Source organism: Prionailurus bengalensis, chromosome B3 (assembly GCF_016509475.1).
Source record: "Prionailurus bengalensis isolate Pbe53 chromosome B3, Fcat_Pben_1.1_paternal_pri, whole genome shotgun sequence".
Taxonomy (NCBI): domain Eukaryota; kingdom Metazoa; phylum Chordata; class Mammalia; order Carnivora; family Felidae; genus Prionailurus; species Prionailurus bengalensis.
This window is the reverse complement of record NC_057355.1, coordinates 2,017,904-2,036,518: the sequence shown is the minus strand read 5'-3', so window position 1 is coordinate 2,036,518 and position 18,615 is coordinate 2,017,904. Positions and strand designations below refer to the sequence as shown.

The 18,615-nt window shown below is 64.6% G+C and overlaps 1 protein-coding gene across 7 annotated transcripts in view; it reads right to left on the bottom strand.

Moving 5' to 3' along the window:
* Positions 1–1,505: 1,505 nt before the first annotated feature.
* ARNT2 (aryl hydrocarbon receptor nuclear translocator 2) overlaps positions 1,506–18,615 on the bottom strand; it is a 144,860-nt gene continuing 127,750 nt past the window's right edge. For 5 of the 7 annotated variants that reach the window (XM_043553882.1, XM_043553886.1, XM_043553883.1 and 2 more), the window contains exons 13-19: positions 17,891–17,963; positions 16,995–17,118; positions 13,796–13,895; positions 10,121–10,259; positions 9,594–9,759; positions 3,314–3,450; positions 1,506–1,954 (exon numbers count right to left, since the gene is read on the bottom strand). In XM_043553882.1, coding sequence (XP_043409817.1) covers positions 1,856–1,954; positions 3,314–3,450; positions 9,594–9,759; positions 10,121–10,259; positions 13,796–13,895; positions 16,995–17,118; positions 17,891–17,963 — 838 coding nt within the window. In that variant the 3' untranslated portion in view covers positions 1,506–1,855. Of the gene's footprint in view, positions 1,955–2,053; positions 2,721–3,283; positions 3,451–9,593; positions 9,760–10,120; positions 10,260–13,795; positions 13,896–16,994; positions 17,119–17,890; positions 17,964–18,615 lie in introns of all 7 variants that reach the window. The other 2 variants (XR_006292997.1, XM_043553887.1) reach the window with 2 other exon arrangements.

Below are 18,615 nucleotides of genomic sequence, written 5' to 3'. Positions count from 1 at the left end.
GCTCAGGCTTGGAGGCAGAGGTGGCCCCGGGCAGAGTGAGCCCTGGGAAGCCCCCCACTCCAGTCTGGCACCTGCCCCTCACCACCCCCTGGTCGGCACCTGTCCCCATCTCTGAGGGTGTGTGGAGGGTAAAATGACCCCGGTGTGCCTAAACCCGGCACTCAATCATCAATCACCGCCATACGCAAAGGGGTTAAAGCTGCTCTAGAAACTGCTGAGTGAGTGTGAACCCAGAGTCCAGGAACCAGGATCACCCAGAGCTGGCTGCTCGCCAAAGGTATTCTACCCACATTGGACTGTTACAGGTGAAGCTCTCCAAGCAAGACAGGCCACGCGGATCCCCGAGGGACACCGGGCGGGGCTGGCATTTAATGCCCAGCTCGCAGAGGTCAGCACAGACGCCGCTCCCGGCCCCGTCCTGCACGCTGGGCCCACTCTGCCCTCAGGCAGCTGAGACCCTGCTCCACTCGGCCTGGCCTTCCGGAATCCCAGGGGAGGGACACGTGGGCTGTGTCTGAGGCAGGTGCCTGAGCAGGGCTGCCTGAGGGACCCTGGGAGGGACGCAGGGCTTTCCCGGGGGCGGGAGTCAGGGGGCCCATGGGACGGCGGGGCCGGGCGTGGCTGTCACGAAGAGGACAGGAGAGGCTCAGAGAGCCTGCCTCTGCCCGCACAGGGCGTGGGAGGGGGCGAGGTCAGCGAAGACGGGGAAACGCAGCCAGCCAGGGACCACGGCTCAGTCAACCAGCAGAAGTTTCCAGAAGTGGGCTCTTCTTCGCGTCCTGAGACCACCTGAGGAATTCGGGGCCCCGGGGCGAGTGTGGCAGAATCGGAGCGGGAGCTCCAGCCTCCTGCCTCACAGACCTGCACCCCGTCCCTCCCCAGACACCACGGCCCCCCAGCCGGCCGAGGAGAGAAGGCTCAGGGGCCTGGTGGGACGCGTTCCTGCCCCCGTGCGGGTCCGCACCTGAGCCCCCTCCAGGTCACTGATGCAACGTGGCCACCAGGGCCGGTCCTGGGGGAGCAGGCCTGCACGGCAGGGCACCGGACGAGGGGGCCTGGACGTCCCGCCTCCCCGCTCGCTCCTCCACATAAGGCCCAGGGCTCTGCAGCCCCGGAGGCGCTGGCCTGGAGGGGGGGACGAGGGCGCGCGCTCACCAGGCAGCCAGGTCCTCGGGGCCTCCTGGAAGAGGAGGGGGCCGCTTCCTCTCAGAAGCCCGGCGCATTAAAGCCAGTGGGCTCCCGGCCAGGACTCCTGGCGAGGCTGTGGAACCGCAGCCGGGCACCGGGACCCCGGGCCAAGCTCGCTCCAGTCGGGGCGCCGCTGAGCTGGGGGCAGGGGAGCTGGCATCCGGCCCTGGGTCCCCGCCTGCTCGGCCCCAGCGCGGAGAACACAGGCCAGGCGTCCTGCTGGCCTCCCTTCCCCGCACCCGAGTCCGCCCACCCACGGAGGTTAAAGGCGGGAAGAAACCCAATTCCTGAGGCCTGGGCAGGCCCCGGACACTCACTCTGGACTACAGGTGAACGTTTTATAGGCGAAAACCGTCTACTAGGAGATTATTCACAACCAGACTCCCGGCGCCCAGTCGGCTCGCCTCCCAAGCACACACAGATAAAGTACAATAAATACAACGGGCCCCCCGACGGCTACCGGGGCTCCTGGTCGGTGGCCCCGGGCTGGGGGCCAGAGCGGAGAGGCGCTGTGCAGGGGAGGAGCACGGGGGTGAGACGCTTTCTGCTGGGGGGGACGGTGGCGGGGCGGGCGGGGCAAGCAGGGTGCGGGGGGGCCCCGCCCGCGTGGGTGGCGCGGTCACGACAGGAGCCACGCCGCCCAGCGCCAGCCGCACTCTGCCCGCCGCTACTCGGAGAAGGGCGGGAACATGCCCAGGTCCGCGAAGTCCTCGATGTTATAGTTGCCGGTCCCCTGGGTCGGGTCTCCGGGCATGGGCAGCATGTCCTGCGGGAGGGGAGAAGAGAAGGCCGAGGGCGGTCAGCTCACCCTCCTGGGCACCTGCGTATCCCAGGAGCCCAGCCTGCCGCTCCCCCTCACGCTCACCTTCCTTGGGGCAGCCCAGGGGTCTCAGGGGGGCCTCAGATGTCCACACCCGGAAGCCGCTACCCCCTGGGGGGGCGGGGTCATCCCAGCAGGTAAACCGAGCCTCAGGACATAACCCGCGTTTATGTAAAGCCAGGACGCAGGGCGCACAGGAGCCCATCGGTGGGGTGAACCTATCAGGGCCCGGAGCAAGGCTGTGCGTGTTCCGGGGGCGGGGCCAAATGCCTGCGTCCTGAAGCTTCACTTGTAACAACAGGCCCTTCAAGTTCGGCCGGCCTCAGAGTGCCCATCCAGACAATGGGCATAGCCAGTATTTCAATCCCCTGTGGAAAATTTCCCAAGGCGTGTTCTGTCAAATTCTTGGCCCGTGAGACACTCTGGGAGAAAAGGACTGTGTGGACGAGCGGTTGTGGGGAACAAGGCATACGCACTCCGCCTACCGCCTAAAATAGCCTCAGTCTTCATTAATATAATAAAAGCCTCTGATAAGTCCTGCGGTCAAGAAACCGCGCAACTTTGCTTAACCAGCGTTTCACGCGCTTATTCGACCAAGAATTCTTTTTAGCCTCGTGACCACGAAGAGCCGGGTTGGGGAGTTCTGCGCCACGTGGCTGCTGTGCGGCGTAAGGACGGAGGAAGGAGGTCAGAACGCTGCCCCTCTGGAGACCTAGAGGGACATCTGGGTTCTAGACCCCTGTCTGCGAAGGTGTCGCTCGGCTAGGTGGGAGAGGCGCTGGGGACGAGGGGAGAGCCCCCTCGGGAGGGGGGTCACGGGCCGGGGGGCCTCAAGTCCCTCCCCCCACGTGCTTCCTGCGCATCCGTGCTCTGCAGGGCGGACCTGGAGCTCCGGGCACAACGGAAGGCGCCTCGGTGCTTCCTCCTCGTGCGGGCCCCGTGGGATGGGCCGAGCACTGGGCTCAGGGGGAGTCAATCAGCTCACGCCTCCATCTGGAACCTTCCTCCCGGGGAAACTTGTGGCCGAAGATGGACCCAGAAAAACCCCAAGGGGGCAGAGCACTGGCGTGCGGGGCTAGGGGACGAGGCGTGGCCGGGAGCGTCTCCAACAACGGACGGCTACGTGATGCCCGGGTGTCCCCGACCAGAGAGGGCAGCGGAGGCCCGGGCTCCCGGCCCCCGTCCCCGGGGCTGGGCCAGAACTCAGGTCTCTATGGAGCAGGCGGGGCTGTGGCAGGGGGCAGGGGAAAGGAAGCAGAGAGAAGGTGCCGGTACCTACGACAAGGCGGTGCTCGCTCGATTTACCTGGAACACTTCAGTCTGACCGGGCTGCTGGTGGGGGTGCTGCTCACCGCTCTGCTGCCCGTGGTGCTGGCTCTGCCACTGGGACCAGACCTCCGAGGGCCGCCCTTGGAACTGCCCGCCGCTCTGTCCGCTCTCAGCTGAAAGAGCCCACGCACAGGACACCGCCTTCAGGGCCGAGCCGCGGCTCCGCCGGACCTGCCACGGCCCAGAGGCCCCCGCGTCTGGAAGGCACGCTCCGTCCAGAGCTGGCCGCCGTCCCCTTCCGGCTCGCACCGACCCACGGGTAGCAAGTCAATGCCAACCGTCAGCACTCGGTGCAGGGGGCGGGTCCCCTCGGAGCGCACCGGCAGGGGCACCGGGGGCTCGGTCCTGGAGCGCTCCGTGCCCTCTGGAGCTTTGGTGGGGGGCTTGTCTGCGGGGTCCGGGCCCCCCCCACCACCCCGGGCCGCCCCCCTGCAGCCCCGAGAAGGGAGAAGCCATCTCTGCCGCTGCAGCCCCCGGGCTGTTCTCTGAAAAGTCTGGTTCTGTCCGAGGGAGAGTTCCGGCTCAGTGTGCCCTGCCTTTTGCCAACCTCACTGCGCTGAAGCCGCGAGGGCCTTCCACGGGGGCCCCGAGCCACGGCCCCGCTGGCTCGTCCCTGAGTGTTTCCAGGTGGCGTGTGAGCAAAGGCACTGGGGCGCGGCTCAGACCCGGAGATGGGCCTCTTTGCAGGAATCGGCACGTTAATTTGTGCGGACAGCACCTTGTCTCCGTCTACACTTTACAACACACACCCAATGGAAAAACCAAGCAGGAAAAATGAGCAGAAGTCGGTCTAAAATATTTTGAAGATTCAACCTAAGAGGATCAGTTTATCTGGGAGCACGCTAAAAAAAAAAAAAAACAAAAAAAAAACACCTCGAACTTTCTCTCTTGTAAACCATTCGGTGCCATGCTGCAGGCAATGAGCTCTCCGTCAGGCTCTGGGTAGCAGGACAGGCCCCATCCTGCCCTTTCCAGCGGCCACACTGACCACAGGCGACCCCACAAAGTGTTCAGGGGGAGGGACCGTGGTTCGGGAGGCCCCAGGACTTTGCCACCACAGTGAGTCCTTGCTGGGGTTCTGCCCGCCGTGAATCAATTCCTTCCATCTTTCCTTCAGGCTACGGCCTTAACCTTGCCCCCCCCCCACCCCCCATATGCTGGTCCTGAGCTCCTGCCCTGACCCCGTCTCCCTGCAGGTAGGCACCCAGGCCAGGAAGCCCGCCCCTCCTGGAGGAGCTCACGGCAGGGCAGGGAGGGGACAGAAAGGCAGGGCCACGCAGTCGGGGGCTGCCGTGACAGGGTGCGACAGTGACAAAGCCAGCTCTAGGAGGGCACCTGACCCGTCCCCGCTTGCAGGAAAAGCTCCCAGGGGCAGCAGCTGACGGCACAGAGCTCGGAGGCAGGGCTGAAGGGCGTCCCCGACGCAGGGATCTGTCTGTGCAAAGACGTGGGTGTGAGGAGGGCGTGTTCTGCCCGGGGACCCAGTGGCGGCTCTGGGGATAAGGGCCTGAGTGTGACCAGCCGGAGGGCAGGCCCAGGCTCGGGTCCCCCGCTGTGCAGGTGGCAGGGACCCGCGGGGGTTCGCAGGCAGGGAGCGGCCGCACAGCCCCGTGCATCCGGGAGCCCCACCGCCCAGGGCGAGCGCACAGAGAGCAGAGGAGCCCAGATACGAGGCGGCCGCCGTGGCAACGGGTGCACGACGTGAGGGCGCCTGGAAGCGGACGCGGGGCGGAGGGGGCGCAGGTGGAGGCCGCGGGCGGTCAGGACGCCACCCCTGCGTCCGGTGGGTGGACGCGCACAACCCTGCTTCTCTCGGCTGCGGGATCACCTGCCCGGCCTGGGGGCCACGTCTAAGTCTCCGAGGGGTGCCTCGGGCTCCCTGTGCGAGAATCCAGCTTCTCTCCCCCTCAGAGCCCCCAGGCGGGGAAGGCACAGCTGTGGGCTCTCTCCTCCGGCTCACGTCCACTCCCCTGCACCGCCTCCCTGAACGCAGCGCCCGATCGGATGCCAGCCTGCCTGTGCCTCACGTCACCTCCTGGCGGGGCCGCCACTACGCTGACCCAGCCCCAGGTCACACGTCACCGAGGGTCCCCCCAGTTCTCGATACTGGAGACTTCCGGACGTACTTGCGGAGGGCAAGAAGAATGGAAAGGAGCGGAAAGAGGGCCGAACCTCCCGTCACCCTCTCCTCCTCCCATTTGAAGCGTCCCGGCCACCGTCGGCTTGTGATGAAACCCATGCACGTTCCTGCGTCAGCCCCGTGACGCCCCGCGGCGGGCCAGGCGGCAGGGGCTGAAGGCTGCAGGACGGTCGGCGTAGTTCTGCTGATGACAGACGCGGGATTTCAGAATAAACATCCTTAAACGGCCGGGAAGGGAAATGCTCCTTCTTAAACGTTCGCCACAGGAAAAGTCGCTTCGTGTCACTTACTCTTCCCTCTGACCCTAAGACACAGGCCCGTTACCCGCCTTTGCCACACAAGGAAACCGAGGTTCTAAGGCGCCAGGGAACGAACTGGCCTGACTCGTCCGGCTTGTGAATGCCGGAGCCCCGTTCTGACGCGGACGCCCCGTGCATTCGCTTGGTAAACCGAGCGTTTGTATCCAACGCCCACCGTGCACCTGCCGCTGAGCGGAGTGCTGGGGCCACGGTGGTGACCAAGACTGGCCAGTGCCCTGGGGAGGACAGATGAGCGACCAGGCCGCCAGGACCGCCGACAGCTGCAAGGAGAGCCAGGTGGCGTCGGGGGGACGCGGAAGCCGGACCTCCCGTTGCGGGGTCTTCCCGGGGTAGGTCCCTCCCAGGCAGTGACCTGCAGGAGGGACTCACTGCCGTCCGCCAGGAGGCCCGGGGGGAGGACCTTCTTCCAGCCTCTGCCACTGAGACACCGTTTCCCGAGCCGCGCGGGTGACGGGCAGACTCCACGATGCGCCGTGACTACAAGGTGACCCCTCCCGGGTGACGCGGCGCTGGCCGCTCCCAGCCCGCCAGCCCCGCGGTCCAAGGAGAGCGTGCTACAGGCTGCTGCCATCCGGGCAAACGGGTGGGCTTCCAGACCAATCTTCACAACCTTGAGAAGCGCGTGGATTCCTGGGTCGTAGGAGCGACCCGCTGCTCTGAGCGGGAAGCTGGCGCCCACGTTCGCCGCACCTTGTCTTCCTCAGGCCGCGTCTTTCACCGCCTCCTCTTAGTGAAGGATCTTTATACCGAGCGTCCCGGTTCCCGTGGCCGGTGTGGTTTCTGCGTCCTGCCTGGACCCGGACTGCGTCCCTCCCGCTTAGCTCCACAGGGAGGCGACGCTCGCACCTGTCAGCCCCCAGGAAGTGGCTCCAGTTCCGCGTCTGGACCTCCTCATCGGGCGGGGTGAGACCCAGGCCGAGCAGAAGCTGAAACCAGCTCTGGAAATGCAAACGCATCGGCAGCGCAGCTCAGGGCGCGTCACCAGGCCTGCCAGGGCGGGAGCGCTTTGGGCAGACGCCGGGAAACCCGGGGAGGAAACGAGCGTGTGGTTCGTAGAAGGTGCCAGAACCCAGAAGGGCCGCTTTCCCGTTCAAGGTCGGAGCTCGGTCCACAGGCCGTCCTGAGGAGCCCGCCGGAGCGCCGGCCTGTTTGTGCCAGACCTTGGTCACGCCGGCCGCCAGGGGCGCCGGCCGTCAGCTCACCTGCTCCCGCCGGTGACACAGGGCAGTCGGGACCCCGGTATCCGGCCCCGGGGCAACCAGCTGAGCCGGGTACTGTGGGCAGGGGGGCTGCGGGCCTGCGAACCCTCCAGGCCCAACCAGCAGGCCCCACGCACGGCCGTCCGGCCTGTGCCCTCAGAGGGGGCCCGGAAGCCACTCAGGTCGCACACGGGGCCCGGGGGAGTGTCCACTGCACGGCTAGACGCGGCTGGTTTGTAGTCCTGGGTTCATTCGATGACTGCTGAGTCTGACCTTAGTGGGGGCTGCTCTGTCCCTTCCCCACACACCCCTTCTCCCGCTCTCTTCACTGCACCCCTCCCACCGTGCTCGGGACCACCCATCCTTGTTCACCAGCCCCTTGAACACCCTCTTCTGTCTGACCCTGCCCGAAGCCCGTCCCCACGGACCCCGTGTCCCCGAAGCCCCTGGAGCAGAGCTATGGGTCTCTGACACGTTGCACATCCCCCATCCCCGCCCCGCCCCGCCTGCTCCCAGCCCCCCACACCTGTGCTGGGGCCTCCTGCCCACACCAGCCGCTGGCCGGCCCCCACGAGTGCCTCGTCTGGATGGTGCTGGCACCCCCCCCCCATCAAGACCAACCCCCGTCCCAAGCTCCCTCTCAGCTTCCTGTCCCCCTCCCCAGGGCCTGGCTTCCAAGCCTGCCACGGCCCCCTCGCTGGGTCACCGTCAGCAAAGGAGGGACAGAGGGAAGGCCACGGGAAACCGCTCTCCACGCACCCGGCCAAGGGGGTCCCGGCCCTCTCGTTAACACAGCCCAAGAGACCTCTGCAGGGACACTGATCCCCACCCGATTCTAAGGCGTCCTGAACAGCGGATCGGAAGACGCTGGCGAGCAGAGCCCGAGGGGACCTCACCGCGCCTCAGTGTACTTCTCTGTGAAGTGGGAGCGATCAGGCATCTCCCCCTTAGGGCTTCCGGCAGCATTGAAGGATTCTCGCATGCGTGCCGGGCAGACAGAGCGTCCAGAGTCACCCGCGGCCGTGACTCCCACTGGGATCGCCGAGGGCAGGAGAGCGTGAGCGCAATGCAGAGGCGCCTGCTGAGCCCGGAGCCCCGTCTGTGTGGGGCTGCTCTTGGCCGTCGAGTCGTGCAGGGGCCTCAGCCGGGGGCCTGTGTCCCTCCCGTGTCTCATCTACGTCTACAGCTCAGAGCCCGCATTTGCCAGGTGGAGATCAGAGCCCAGATCGCCAGGGCAGCGCAGGGGCCCCCGCTATTTTTGCCGTGGCCTTGCCAGGATGAGCACCCACTCTACCCTGACCCTCCAGACCCGGCGGCCCCCCGGGCCTGTGTCACACCGAGGCTGCTGTCCCCAGAGAGCTGCCCTGCCCATCTCCCAGTGCCCGTGCATCTCCCGGCCTCGATGCCGCACCGGGGGCCAGGCCTCCCGTCTCCCAGGAAGCACCGGGTGCCTGCACGCCTGGTCTGCCCCGGCCCCTTCAGGGTGAGGCGGGTGGACCGCTCCCCAGGGGCCGGGGCCGGAGGCAGAGACCGCCGGGAGGTGAGGGTGAGGGGACTGGGGTGGCTTCCGAGCTGGGTGCCCGGGGGCCTGGAAAGCAGCGGCTCGGGGCCTGTCCTTCCTGAAACGGCGCAGAACCAGCCGGCAGGGGGAGCTTGAGGCCCCACACGAGCACCTGCTCCAAGTGAACGGACGGCCGCAGAGCTGAGCTGCAGCCACGCGGCAGTGACCGCAAGAGGTCACGAAACGCCACGCCCACGACCTTGTGCCGCAGGGGCTGCGGGGCCGCGAGCGGTGGGGTGGGAGAAGACGTGGGGTGCGGCGGATGACCCTGCGTGCGGGCGAGGGATGCGGCCTCGTCCCTAAGGCCGACAGACGCGCAAAGGGGAGCTTCCGGCCTGGAATGGAAATCCCGATCAGCAGCGAGGCGCCCCGAGGGCCATGTCATTGGCTGTCACTGGCGACCGCGCTGTGAGAAGGCGGCCGGGCGTCAGCTCAGGATGCTGGGCCGGGCCCCGGGCCCCTCCCCAGCCCCTCCTGATGTGAAGCGGAGCCCCGGCCCACACCAGCCACACAAGCCACACAGCAGGAGCAAAGGCCCCCGGGACTCGCACCAGAAGGAGCGGCCACTTAACCCTTTACGGCCTGAGGAGCTGGGAGAGGTGTTCTCACGTGGGAGGGGGCCCCTCTTTGCATATTAACAAGAGAGAGAACATCACAGTGCCTCTTATTCCCACGACGTCTTTATACAATTGGCCATCCTCACGGCTGTTCCCTGGCTGTTTGAAACCAAGGTTATGGTGTTTTTGACTTGGGGCACCTGAAACTCCTTGCCAAGGACCGAAAAGGGCTGAAACAGCGCTCAGAACGCAGCGGCACACAGGAGTATAGTCCCAGGGCCTTGGAAATGCCGGTCACCCCACAAAGCCAAGACCCAAGCAGCCAGTGTCTTAGGAATACCACCGGACCCCCAGAGCTGGACAGCAGGCGCTTGGAAACCTCCAGACCTGGTCCCAGGGCTCTGGGAGCTGGGGGCTCGGTCCCCCTAACTCGGGATGTTCGGCTCCCCCGGGAACTCCCGCCCTCACGCCCCACCTACCGAACCCCGGAGTCCTGCTGGCGAGACTGGAGTAGGCGTTCCCGCTGGGCGAGGACGTAGCTGGGCTGGAGAGAGGGCTGTAGGAAGAGGGGTCTGCTGGGTACGTGTGGCTTGTTCCAATCCCAAAGGGAGACGACTGAGTCTTGCCGGACTGGGAGGGGATTTGCTACAATCAGGACAAAGCAGAGAGGAGGGCGGTGTCACCAGCAGGCCCCAGGTGGGTCGCTGCCACCCCAGTGGCCGACGGTGACTCCCCGTGGCCCTCCTGGCAAACTGGGCACGAGCCTGGGGTCGGGCCAGTGTGTGTGGGCCCGGGAACTGCAGGATTTGGGCCCCGCGTCTCTGGGGCGGGTCTGCTTGAACCTGCCCCCAGTCCCACAGTGAGCGGGGCTCTCGGGGCGCTGGGCTCGGCAGACTCCACAGTGGACACCCGCCTCGTGGCGACTACCGGGGGGCTGGGCGTGTCCCAGGGCCGGGGGCTCCCAGCAGCCTGGCACCCAGGGCAACACCCTCACTGAGGCCCGTACCTGTCCGGGAAAGGGCGGCCGGCTCCCTGTCCACGCCACCTGACTCTGGTTCAGCTGTCGGGAGATTTGGGACATGTTCTGGCCCGTTGACGAGGAGGGCTGGATGTCATTCACACCAGGCACGTGGACCACGGAAGAGCTACGAGAGACGAAGTCGCTTTTGTCCCCGGGAGACCCCTCGCCCGCGACACGGGTCCCTGGGCCCTCCTGTTCAATCCCACGTGCGGCCTCTGTCCGTCCGTCCGTCTCTCCAGGGCAGCACGTCACGGGACAAAAAGGCCCCCCCAGCCCGTCACCGCTGCACTCTGCCTCTTTGGCCCCAGCAGGGCCCGCTCTCTCTTCCCCGCGGCCCAGACCCCACCCGTGTGTCTCTTGCTCCCCGCAGAAGATTCTGAGGGGGCAGCTCCTTAGAACGAAAATCAGCCCAGCGTGGATGGCTGCTCTGTGCTCTGGTTAATGTGTCCCTTAGGGGACGCCCACGGGGCCGAGGATTCAGCAAACTGGCCGCAGGCTGTCGGCTGGTTCCCGGTGAACAGACGAGAGAGCCTGTGAGTGAAAGCTTGCGGGGGGGGGGGGGGGGGGGGGGGGGGGGGGGGCTCGCCCAGCCCCCAGAGCACACTTCCCCGCCGCTCCTCACGACCCCCGACCCCCGACGCCTGCTGTGTGTGTGTCACAGGGGGCGCATCCCCACGGCCCCACGCCCCTGTAGGCAGACGCTGCTGCCCAGAGCTTTTTCCAGCCACTCCGATTAAACAATAAGCTCATTAAAGACCGGGGTGGCCAGAGACTGCTGTCTCCCTTCAGGCCCTTCCTCCTGGCTCTGCTGGGGCCAGAGCGCTGGGGGCCCGGGGGGAGTCGGGGGAGGGGGACGGGGCTAACCACGGAAGGCTCTGGTGGGTTTTGAAGAAAGGCAGTTTACAGACCAGTAGAGAAGCAAGGGGACAAAGTCACTCATGAGGTACAGACTTTCTTCTACGCCATCCGGTTCCCCTCCAGCCAGGGAGGCCCGGAGAACATCAGAGCCCTCCGGTCCTGGCCGTGACGAGGGGACATCGTTCCCGTCCCCCATAAAACACTTCGCCACTTCACACACAAGGCGCCTTTCCCAGTCGGCCTCAGAAGGCCTTTTCTGATCACGGTTCTTTACAGGGGCCTCTCCCCCACCCCGCCACCCCCGGGAGGGCGCTGGCAGAGGAGGGCCGGCCCCGTGCCCGGCCCTCCCCAGGGGCCCCTGTCTCGGAACACACGGGCCGGGGCCAAGGCCGGCAGCACCACGGCAGGACGCAGGGTGAGGACACGCTTGGGCATGTGCAGCAAGGCCACTGTGCTAGGGCTCAGGGCCGCCTCTGACTGCCATTCGCCCCACACTCTTCCCCCTCAAACGAGCGCGGGCCCCTTAGATTTACAGGAAATTCAGCCCATTCCACAGGGTTAAGGCCTCATGAGCATCCATCCAACCCTCCCTCCCTCCCTCCACCCATCATCCCCCCTTCCCCCCTCCCTCCCTCCTTCCCCTCCCTTCCTCCCTCCCTCTATCCATCATCCCTCCCTCCCTCCTTCCCTCCCTCCCTCTCTCCCTCCATCCATCATCCCTCCACCCCTCCCTCTTTCCCTCCCCCCTCCATCCATCATCCCTCCCTCCTTCCCTCCCTCCCTCCTTCCCTTCCTCCCTCTCTCTCTCCATCCATCATCCCTCCACCCCTCCCTCTTTCCCTCCCCCCCATCCATCATCCCTCCATCTCTCCCTCCCTCCCTCCTTCCCTTCCTCCCTCCCTCCCACCATCCATCATCCCTCCCTCCCTCCTTCCCTCCCTCCCTCTCTCCCTCCATCCATCATCCCTCCACCCCTCCCTCTTTCCCTCCCCCCCTCCATCCATCATCCCTCCATCTCTCCCTCCCTCCCTCCTTCCCTTCCTCTCTCCCTCCCTCCATCCATCATCCCTCCCTCCCTCCTTCTTTCCTTCCTCCCTCCCTCCCTCCATCCATCCCTCCATCCCTCCTTCCCTCCCTCCTTCCTTCCCTCCCTCCCTCCCTCCCTCCATCCATCATCCCTCCCTCCCTCCTTCCCTCCCTCCCTCTCTCCCTCCATCCATCATCCCTCCACCCCTCCCTCTTTCCCTCCCCCCCTCCATCCATCATCCCTCCATCTCTCCCTCCCTCCCTCCCTCCTTCCCTTCCTCCCTCCCTCCCTCCACCCATCATCCCTCCATCCCTCCTTCCCTCCCTCCCTCTATCCCTTCTTCATCCACCCATCCGTCCCCTCCATAGATGAGCAGTGAGTAAATGCCTCCCGATGCCAGGCTCCGCACAGGGGCTGGCGCCTTCCCCTGACTCCTTCCCCCACTGCCAGCCTGCCTCTCCTCCGTAACTGCCCTCCAACTTCTGCTTCTATGACAACAGCCTCAGCCCAGCTCAGCATCTCAGGCTGGGCCATCTGTCCTAAGAACCATCTCCAGCCTCACTTTCCATCTCCCCCGACACACCGCCCCCGACTTTCTGCCAGACCCATTTCCCCAAGTCTCTCCCCTCCAGCTCCCTAGCATGGCATTCAAGGCCTCCGCGGTCCCCTCCTGTTTCCCCCAGACTCGAAGCCTCTCCCGCCACCCAGGCTTTGCTCGGCACATTCCCGAGGCCTGCGTGCCCCATCACCCCGTCGAGTGACAAGCTGACCTTGGCTTCCAGGCTCAGCTCAGGAGCCGGCCAGGCCTTCCCCGGATGTGCTACCTAGGCCTGGCCGCTCCTCACCTCTGGCCTCTGCTCCCTCCCAGCCGCCCCTTGTACAGAGGGACAGGCAAGTGTCGCCAGGACTCGGTGAGCGCCTGCCCGGGCTGGGAGTGGTGCAGAGCCTGGCACGGAACTGTGGCCGTCACCGTGTGCCGAGAGCGGGGGGGGGGGGGGGGGGGGCACGTAACCCCGCGGCAGGAGAGGAGTCTGGAGCCTCCTGCACTGTGCCGTGGGGAGGGGCGGCCGGCGCTGACGAAGGCTCAGGAGCAGCTGGCTCGGCCTCCTTCTTGTCCGGAACGGGGAGCCGCTCCCCAGAGCCCCGGAGCAGGCTGCATCCAGAACACCCCGCTGAAGGGTGGGCCGCGGCCACTGTGGGATCTCAGCCTGCTACCCTGGGCTCGGCTCTGAGCTGCTTCTCCAGGTCCGTCCACGGCCCAGTGGGGAAGCGTGAGCCTGAGCCTCCTTCGTGAGGGCAGGTTCCTGGCAGGGCCCCCTCCCCCGGGGCGGTCAGTCCCACCTGTCCGGTCCCGGTCCCTGCCTGCACCTGACGCTCCCTTAGGCTCTGGCCAAGTCACCCGGTGGCCGGGCTGTATGGGGACCTCTGCCCGCCTGGGCTTGGGCCTGGGACCGTTCTCCTCGAGAGCTGGATGTTTGGTGGGTGCACGTAGGACCCACACACCCTCCTGCGGGCAGCCCGTCTCTCCTCTGGCCGTTCTTCCCAGTCCCCGACCCTCCTTCCCCAGCCGGCGATAGCAATGCATCTAATAGCAACACGTTGGGCGCTCCCGGGGCAGGACCAGAGCCACCAGAACCCCGGCCCGGCCCAGGGCCCAGAGGGCAGCAGCCCCTAACCGGTGTTTGCAGCATTCGCCGCGCACGGGGCCGAGCTCTGAGACCCAGGGCTTCCCTGTGAGGGGCATCCCCCGCCCCCGGCCCCCTCCCAGCACGTACCTGAAGGCCTTCCCCGAGTGTCCGGGGGGGAACGGGCTTCCCTGGGAGTAGATCTGCTGGGTTCCCGCCGCAGAGGCTGAGGTCATCATCTTCTTCTCCGCTAGGAAAGGCAGGGCAAGGTCACGGTCAAGGGCTCCCTGCCCTCCAGACTATGGGAGGCGGGGGGGGGCAGCCGGGGAGCAGGCGAAGGACGGGTGTCCTCGAGCAGGACGCATCCCGGCCGTCCGGCCGCACACGCCTTCTCTGCACACGAGGGCACGGGCCGTCCTCCAACACCCGGGCTGGGCCACACGCTGCTGGAGGGCAGGCCCTTCCCGAGGGTCGGGACAATGGAAAGAACCAACGTAAGGAAGCTCCTCCTCGGACACGGTTTCCTCCCAAGCCCACGGAGGAAGCGCGGAGCAGTGGCCCCAACCCCCTCAGCGTGGACCCCCGCGCCGCCCTGCTTGTCACGGGCGTGGCCTTGCACCTGTGACCAACGGGCCCCTTTCCCTGCAGTCTCGAAACTCCCACACGTGTTATTTCCACACACCTGCCGGCCCACCCGCGAGACACCGGGATAAGGGAGGTTAAAGTTAGTTACAGGGCAATTATTTCGTGCCTCGCCAGACCCCTCGCCTGTACCCATCTGTGGCCTGGGAGGTGGGGGGGACGCGCAGAGTTGGGGGGGGTCCCCCACTGGGCGGTCATGAGCAAGGATGGACACGCGGGCTCGTGGACCTGGGGCGGAGAGGGCGGGCTTCCTTGACCACGCGCCGACTACCTCTGGGACGGGCCGATAAACCGAGGCACTGGGCAGCCTCTGGGTCCGTTTCCTTGGCTGCAGCGAAAACCCCGCAGCACGGAGGGGCTTGGACTCCTACGTGTGTGCTTCTGACCGGTCCGCAGGCGGAGAGGGGCTAAAGGTTTCAGGAGACAGGTGCCCCAGGGACTTGTGACCATCTACTCAACGTAAGCTGTTATTTTCTTAGGCACTTAGGGGTTTGGGTGGTTTGCTAAATGAGAAACGCATTTTTTCCTAAGCGCTCTAAGACATTTGTGGGGTACGAGATTATACGTGGACGCAGGTATGTAAAAATGTTCGGTTTTATCATTCAGTCTTCTGCGTCCTTTTTTGCTCTACGGCTTTGACCTGCTTGACTGCTGCAAAATCTGGCTCTATCAGGATTTTCTCGTGTTCCTACCTATTTTGGTTTTCCCGTGTTCCAAGGCTCATGACACATGTACCTTCGCCTTCGGGTCCCGCTCGTATCTGCATCGTATCTGTAGAAGTTAACCATCCCAGCGGGGCGCCCGGGTGGCCCCGTCGGTTAGGCATCCGACTTGGTGTCGACTCAGGTCATGACCTCACGGTTCGTGAGATCGAGCCCCGCGCGGGGCTCTGCGGGGACAGCGAGGAGCCTGCTTGGGATTCTCTGTCTCCCTCTCTCTGCCCCCGCGCCCCCAGTCTCTCTCTCTCTCTCTTAAAATAAATAAACTTAAAAAAAAGAAGATAACCATCTTGGCCCACGGCTCTTAGCTGCCTCCGAGGGCACCACACCCCCACTCCTCCTCCGGGTTAAAGGGTTTCACGTCATGTCGTTTGGGCTACGGCGTATTTCGGCAGCACGTCAATCAGGAGTTGCTGCTCAGGGGCCCCTGAACACCAGCTTAGTTTATCGCTCGTGATATTCACGCTTCCTTACCAGTTCGCTTTTTTTCTGAGTATCTTGCAATTTGCTAAAAATGTCCTCGTCTTTTCTTGTGAGACTTCCTTCCTGCTTCTCCTTTTCTCAAGAGTGGCTATCTTTAGACCCACGGGAAGCTGGGTTTCTCCATAAACGTCAGAGAAAAAAAAACCAGCAGGTGCCGATGGGAAACGTCTGTGTAGGGCCCCCAACCCAGGATGCACCTACATCTTTGCTGAATGGGTTCGATTCGGGTTTTTATTTGTCCTTTGTGTCTTTTGCACCTTCCGACAATCTTTGCTCCGACTCTCGGCGTGCCTCGTCCCTCACACTCCTGCGTTTTGAACCTGCCGCTTCCGTTCCGGTCTTCTGCATTTCGATTCATGTCGCAAACAAGCGCAGCGTCTGGAAGCCGTCTTCTCGGAAGCCTAGGCAGACGGCCCGTGTCTGAGGAGTCCTTCTGCGGCTTCCGGCTGTGAGCGCAGCCTGGTGGGGGGAGCACTGCATTTCCTGCTTTCCTTCCTTCCCTTTCCTTTTCCCTGGGGGTTCGTGTCCCCTGTTCTGTCATCCTTGTGGGAAGGTGTCCGTGTTTGGGTGACATCACAACCTCACACGGATTCCCTAGGAATATCGTGGGGATCCGGTCAAACATTCCGGCTCCTCGGAGAGGAAGAGAGGCCCTTTGAGACGTGCTGTCTCTGCTCTCGTCCGCGGACGTGGACTGCTCTCGTCCACGGACGTGGAGAGACAGGGGTGGACGCAGCCGGTGCGTCTGGATGGCCCGTGGGAGCCACCAGCGGAGAGCCTCCTGGTGGTGCTAACGGGCGTGCTCTGTGCTGGAGACCGGAGGCCACGCCCCACCCGTCGGTGGCGCTCCAGGGAGGCGGCTCGGGCACCTCCCTGCTCCTTCACGTTTGGTCCACGGCCCAGCGGGAGGACGGCGGGGTCTCCACAGGTGTCGACGTCAGGAGGACTGGGATTTGCGCGAATGGCCCCGGCTCCTCAGTCCCATAGGACGCTGTGGGGTCCCTTCCAATGAGCGTTCCCATGCTTCCTTTGGGTGGGCCGGCTGGTTTCTCCCCTCGATGGACCCCAACTGTACTGAATCTTGCAGGAAGTCCTTGACCACAAGCAAATGGGATCCTCTTTCTGAAGTTTGGAATGACAGAGATGTTTCCAGGCTGCTCATCTTAGTGGAAATCTGCCTGGGGGGCGGGGGTGGGAAGCCGAGAATGGCACCCTTCCGTCCGGGAGCGAGGGGGACACAGGCGGGCCCCCGCGGGCCGCCACCGGGTGAACCGTGGACATCCGTGTGCACGTCTATTCCAAACCCTCGAATTCAGCAGATGAGGGGTCCAGGGCCCCAGGCGGCAGGTGAACGAGAGGCAAGGCCAGAAGTCGAGGGGTTCCATTCGGATTCCTGTACTTGGTGCTCATCCACACCCGCTCCCTCGGGATGGCCGCCCCTTGACGGCCCGAGGGCGGCCACACGCCCCACACCCTCGGCACGTAAGTGCTGTTCGGGAACTTACACGCACTGATTCCCGCAAACATCTCAGCAAACCGGGGGTCTCTCTCCTGGGAGAAGATGGCATCGGCCTTCTCCACGGACTTCCCTGCCTCGTGAACGCCGGCCGGGAGGTTGGGGACAGGAACCTGTTGGCACGTGAAAACACAACCACATCCAGAGTGTGAGACACAGAGCACGCGTCTGCAGCCCCGTCGGGTCCCCTCCCCCCAACTTGCTGCCAGTTCAGGCTGTGTGGTTTTACTGAGGTGGGGGGCTCGTCTGGAGACCGGGAGGTGCGGTGTGAGCCGGGGACCGCAGAGTGGCACGGATCCCTTACAGAGAGATAACCGATAATCAACCACCCTAAACACCAGAAGCGTGGACTTGAAGTCTAACGTGGGTGACAGGCCCGGCCCCGAGGCACCTTGTGATTTCTCTACACGGCCGTCAGAAGCAGCGGGAGAAAAGGCAGAAAGAAGAGGAGGGACAGAGGGGAAGGGAGGAGGGAGGGAGGCGGCGTGGACAGAGTGGGGACCCGGTGCAGGGCAGGACAGACGGCCAGGAAGGGGACGGGTGACGCGGCTCAGAACTGCCTCTGTCGGCTTCCGTGTCTGCTGGTCTGGTCCTTGGGCTCACGTAGAGCCCCGCAGCTCCCAATCGCCCCCGGACACTCCCCATACGGGCAGCTCGGGCCCTACTCGGCGGCCCGGTCCTCACGTGTCCTCTACCCTCCATGGCCCCGCCCTGCAGGAGGGTCCCAGGACACCCCCAGGGTGGGACCTGCGTCTCTGCACTCGGTGGGTGGACAGAGCACCAGCACCTGCTGGGCTGAGGGCGTCAAGCTAAGGGTTGAACTTAGCCCCCCGACCCTTGGCTTGGAGACCGCTCCAACGGGGAAAGAACCTTCCAGAAGTTCACCTGCGACAGGTCGTATGACGACAGCCCATCTCTCTGGTGCACCTCCAACTCTGCCTGCTGCTGCTGGAGCTGCCTGCGGAACGAGGGGTCAACAGAGTCATGACGAGGTCATGACGTGGTGGCCGCGGGGCCGGACTAGAACCTTCCCCCAACCCAGAGGGACGGCGGGTGACACCCAACGGGCCCCTAAGTGGTTTTCAATTTTTACTTGTTTTAGTTTACGACTTTTTTAAAGTTTATTTTGAGAGCGCGAGCAGGGGAGGGGCAGAGAGAGAGAGAGAGAGAGGGAGAGGAGGAGAGAGTCCCACGTAGGCTCCATGGGGTCAGCACAGAGGCTGACGCGGGGCTGGAACCCAAAAACTGTGAGATCGTGACCTGAGCCGACAACAAGAGTCGGACGCTTGACCAACTGACCCTCCCAGGCGCCGCTTGTGATTATTTTTTAATGTCCCAAATCAAGACTCCAAGCCCTGTATTTTCAGTTTAGGTTGCCAACATTTAGGAAGTGCGTTTTGGTTAACGATTTCATGTCACACAGGGTAAGAAGACACCACGTGAAAACAAACAGTTACGGCAAAGTTCCGATCAACGCGGAAAGAAGAAACCCTTGGCCTGACAACCTGTAAGCTGGACGGGGGGGGTGTGTGTGTGTGACCTCATGTCCCCCCCTCCAGCCCTCACGCTGGACTCTCACAGAGTTACCTGACCTCACGCCCAGTACAAAG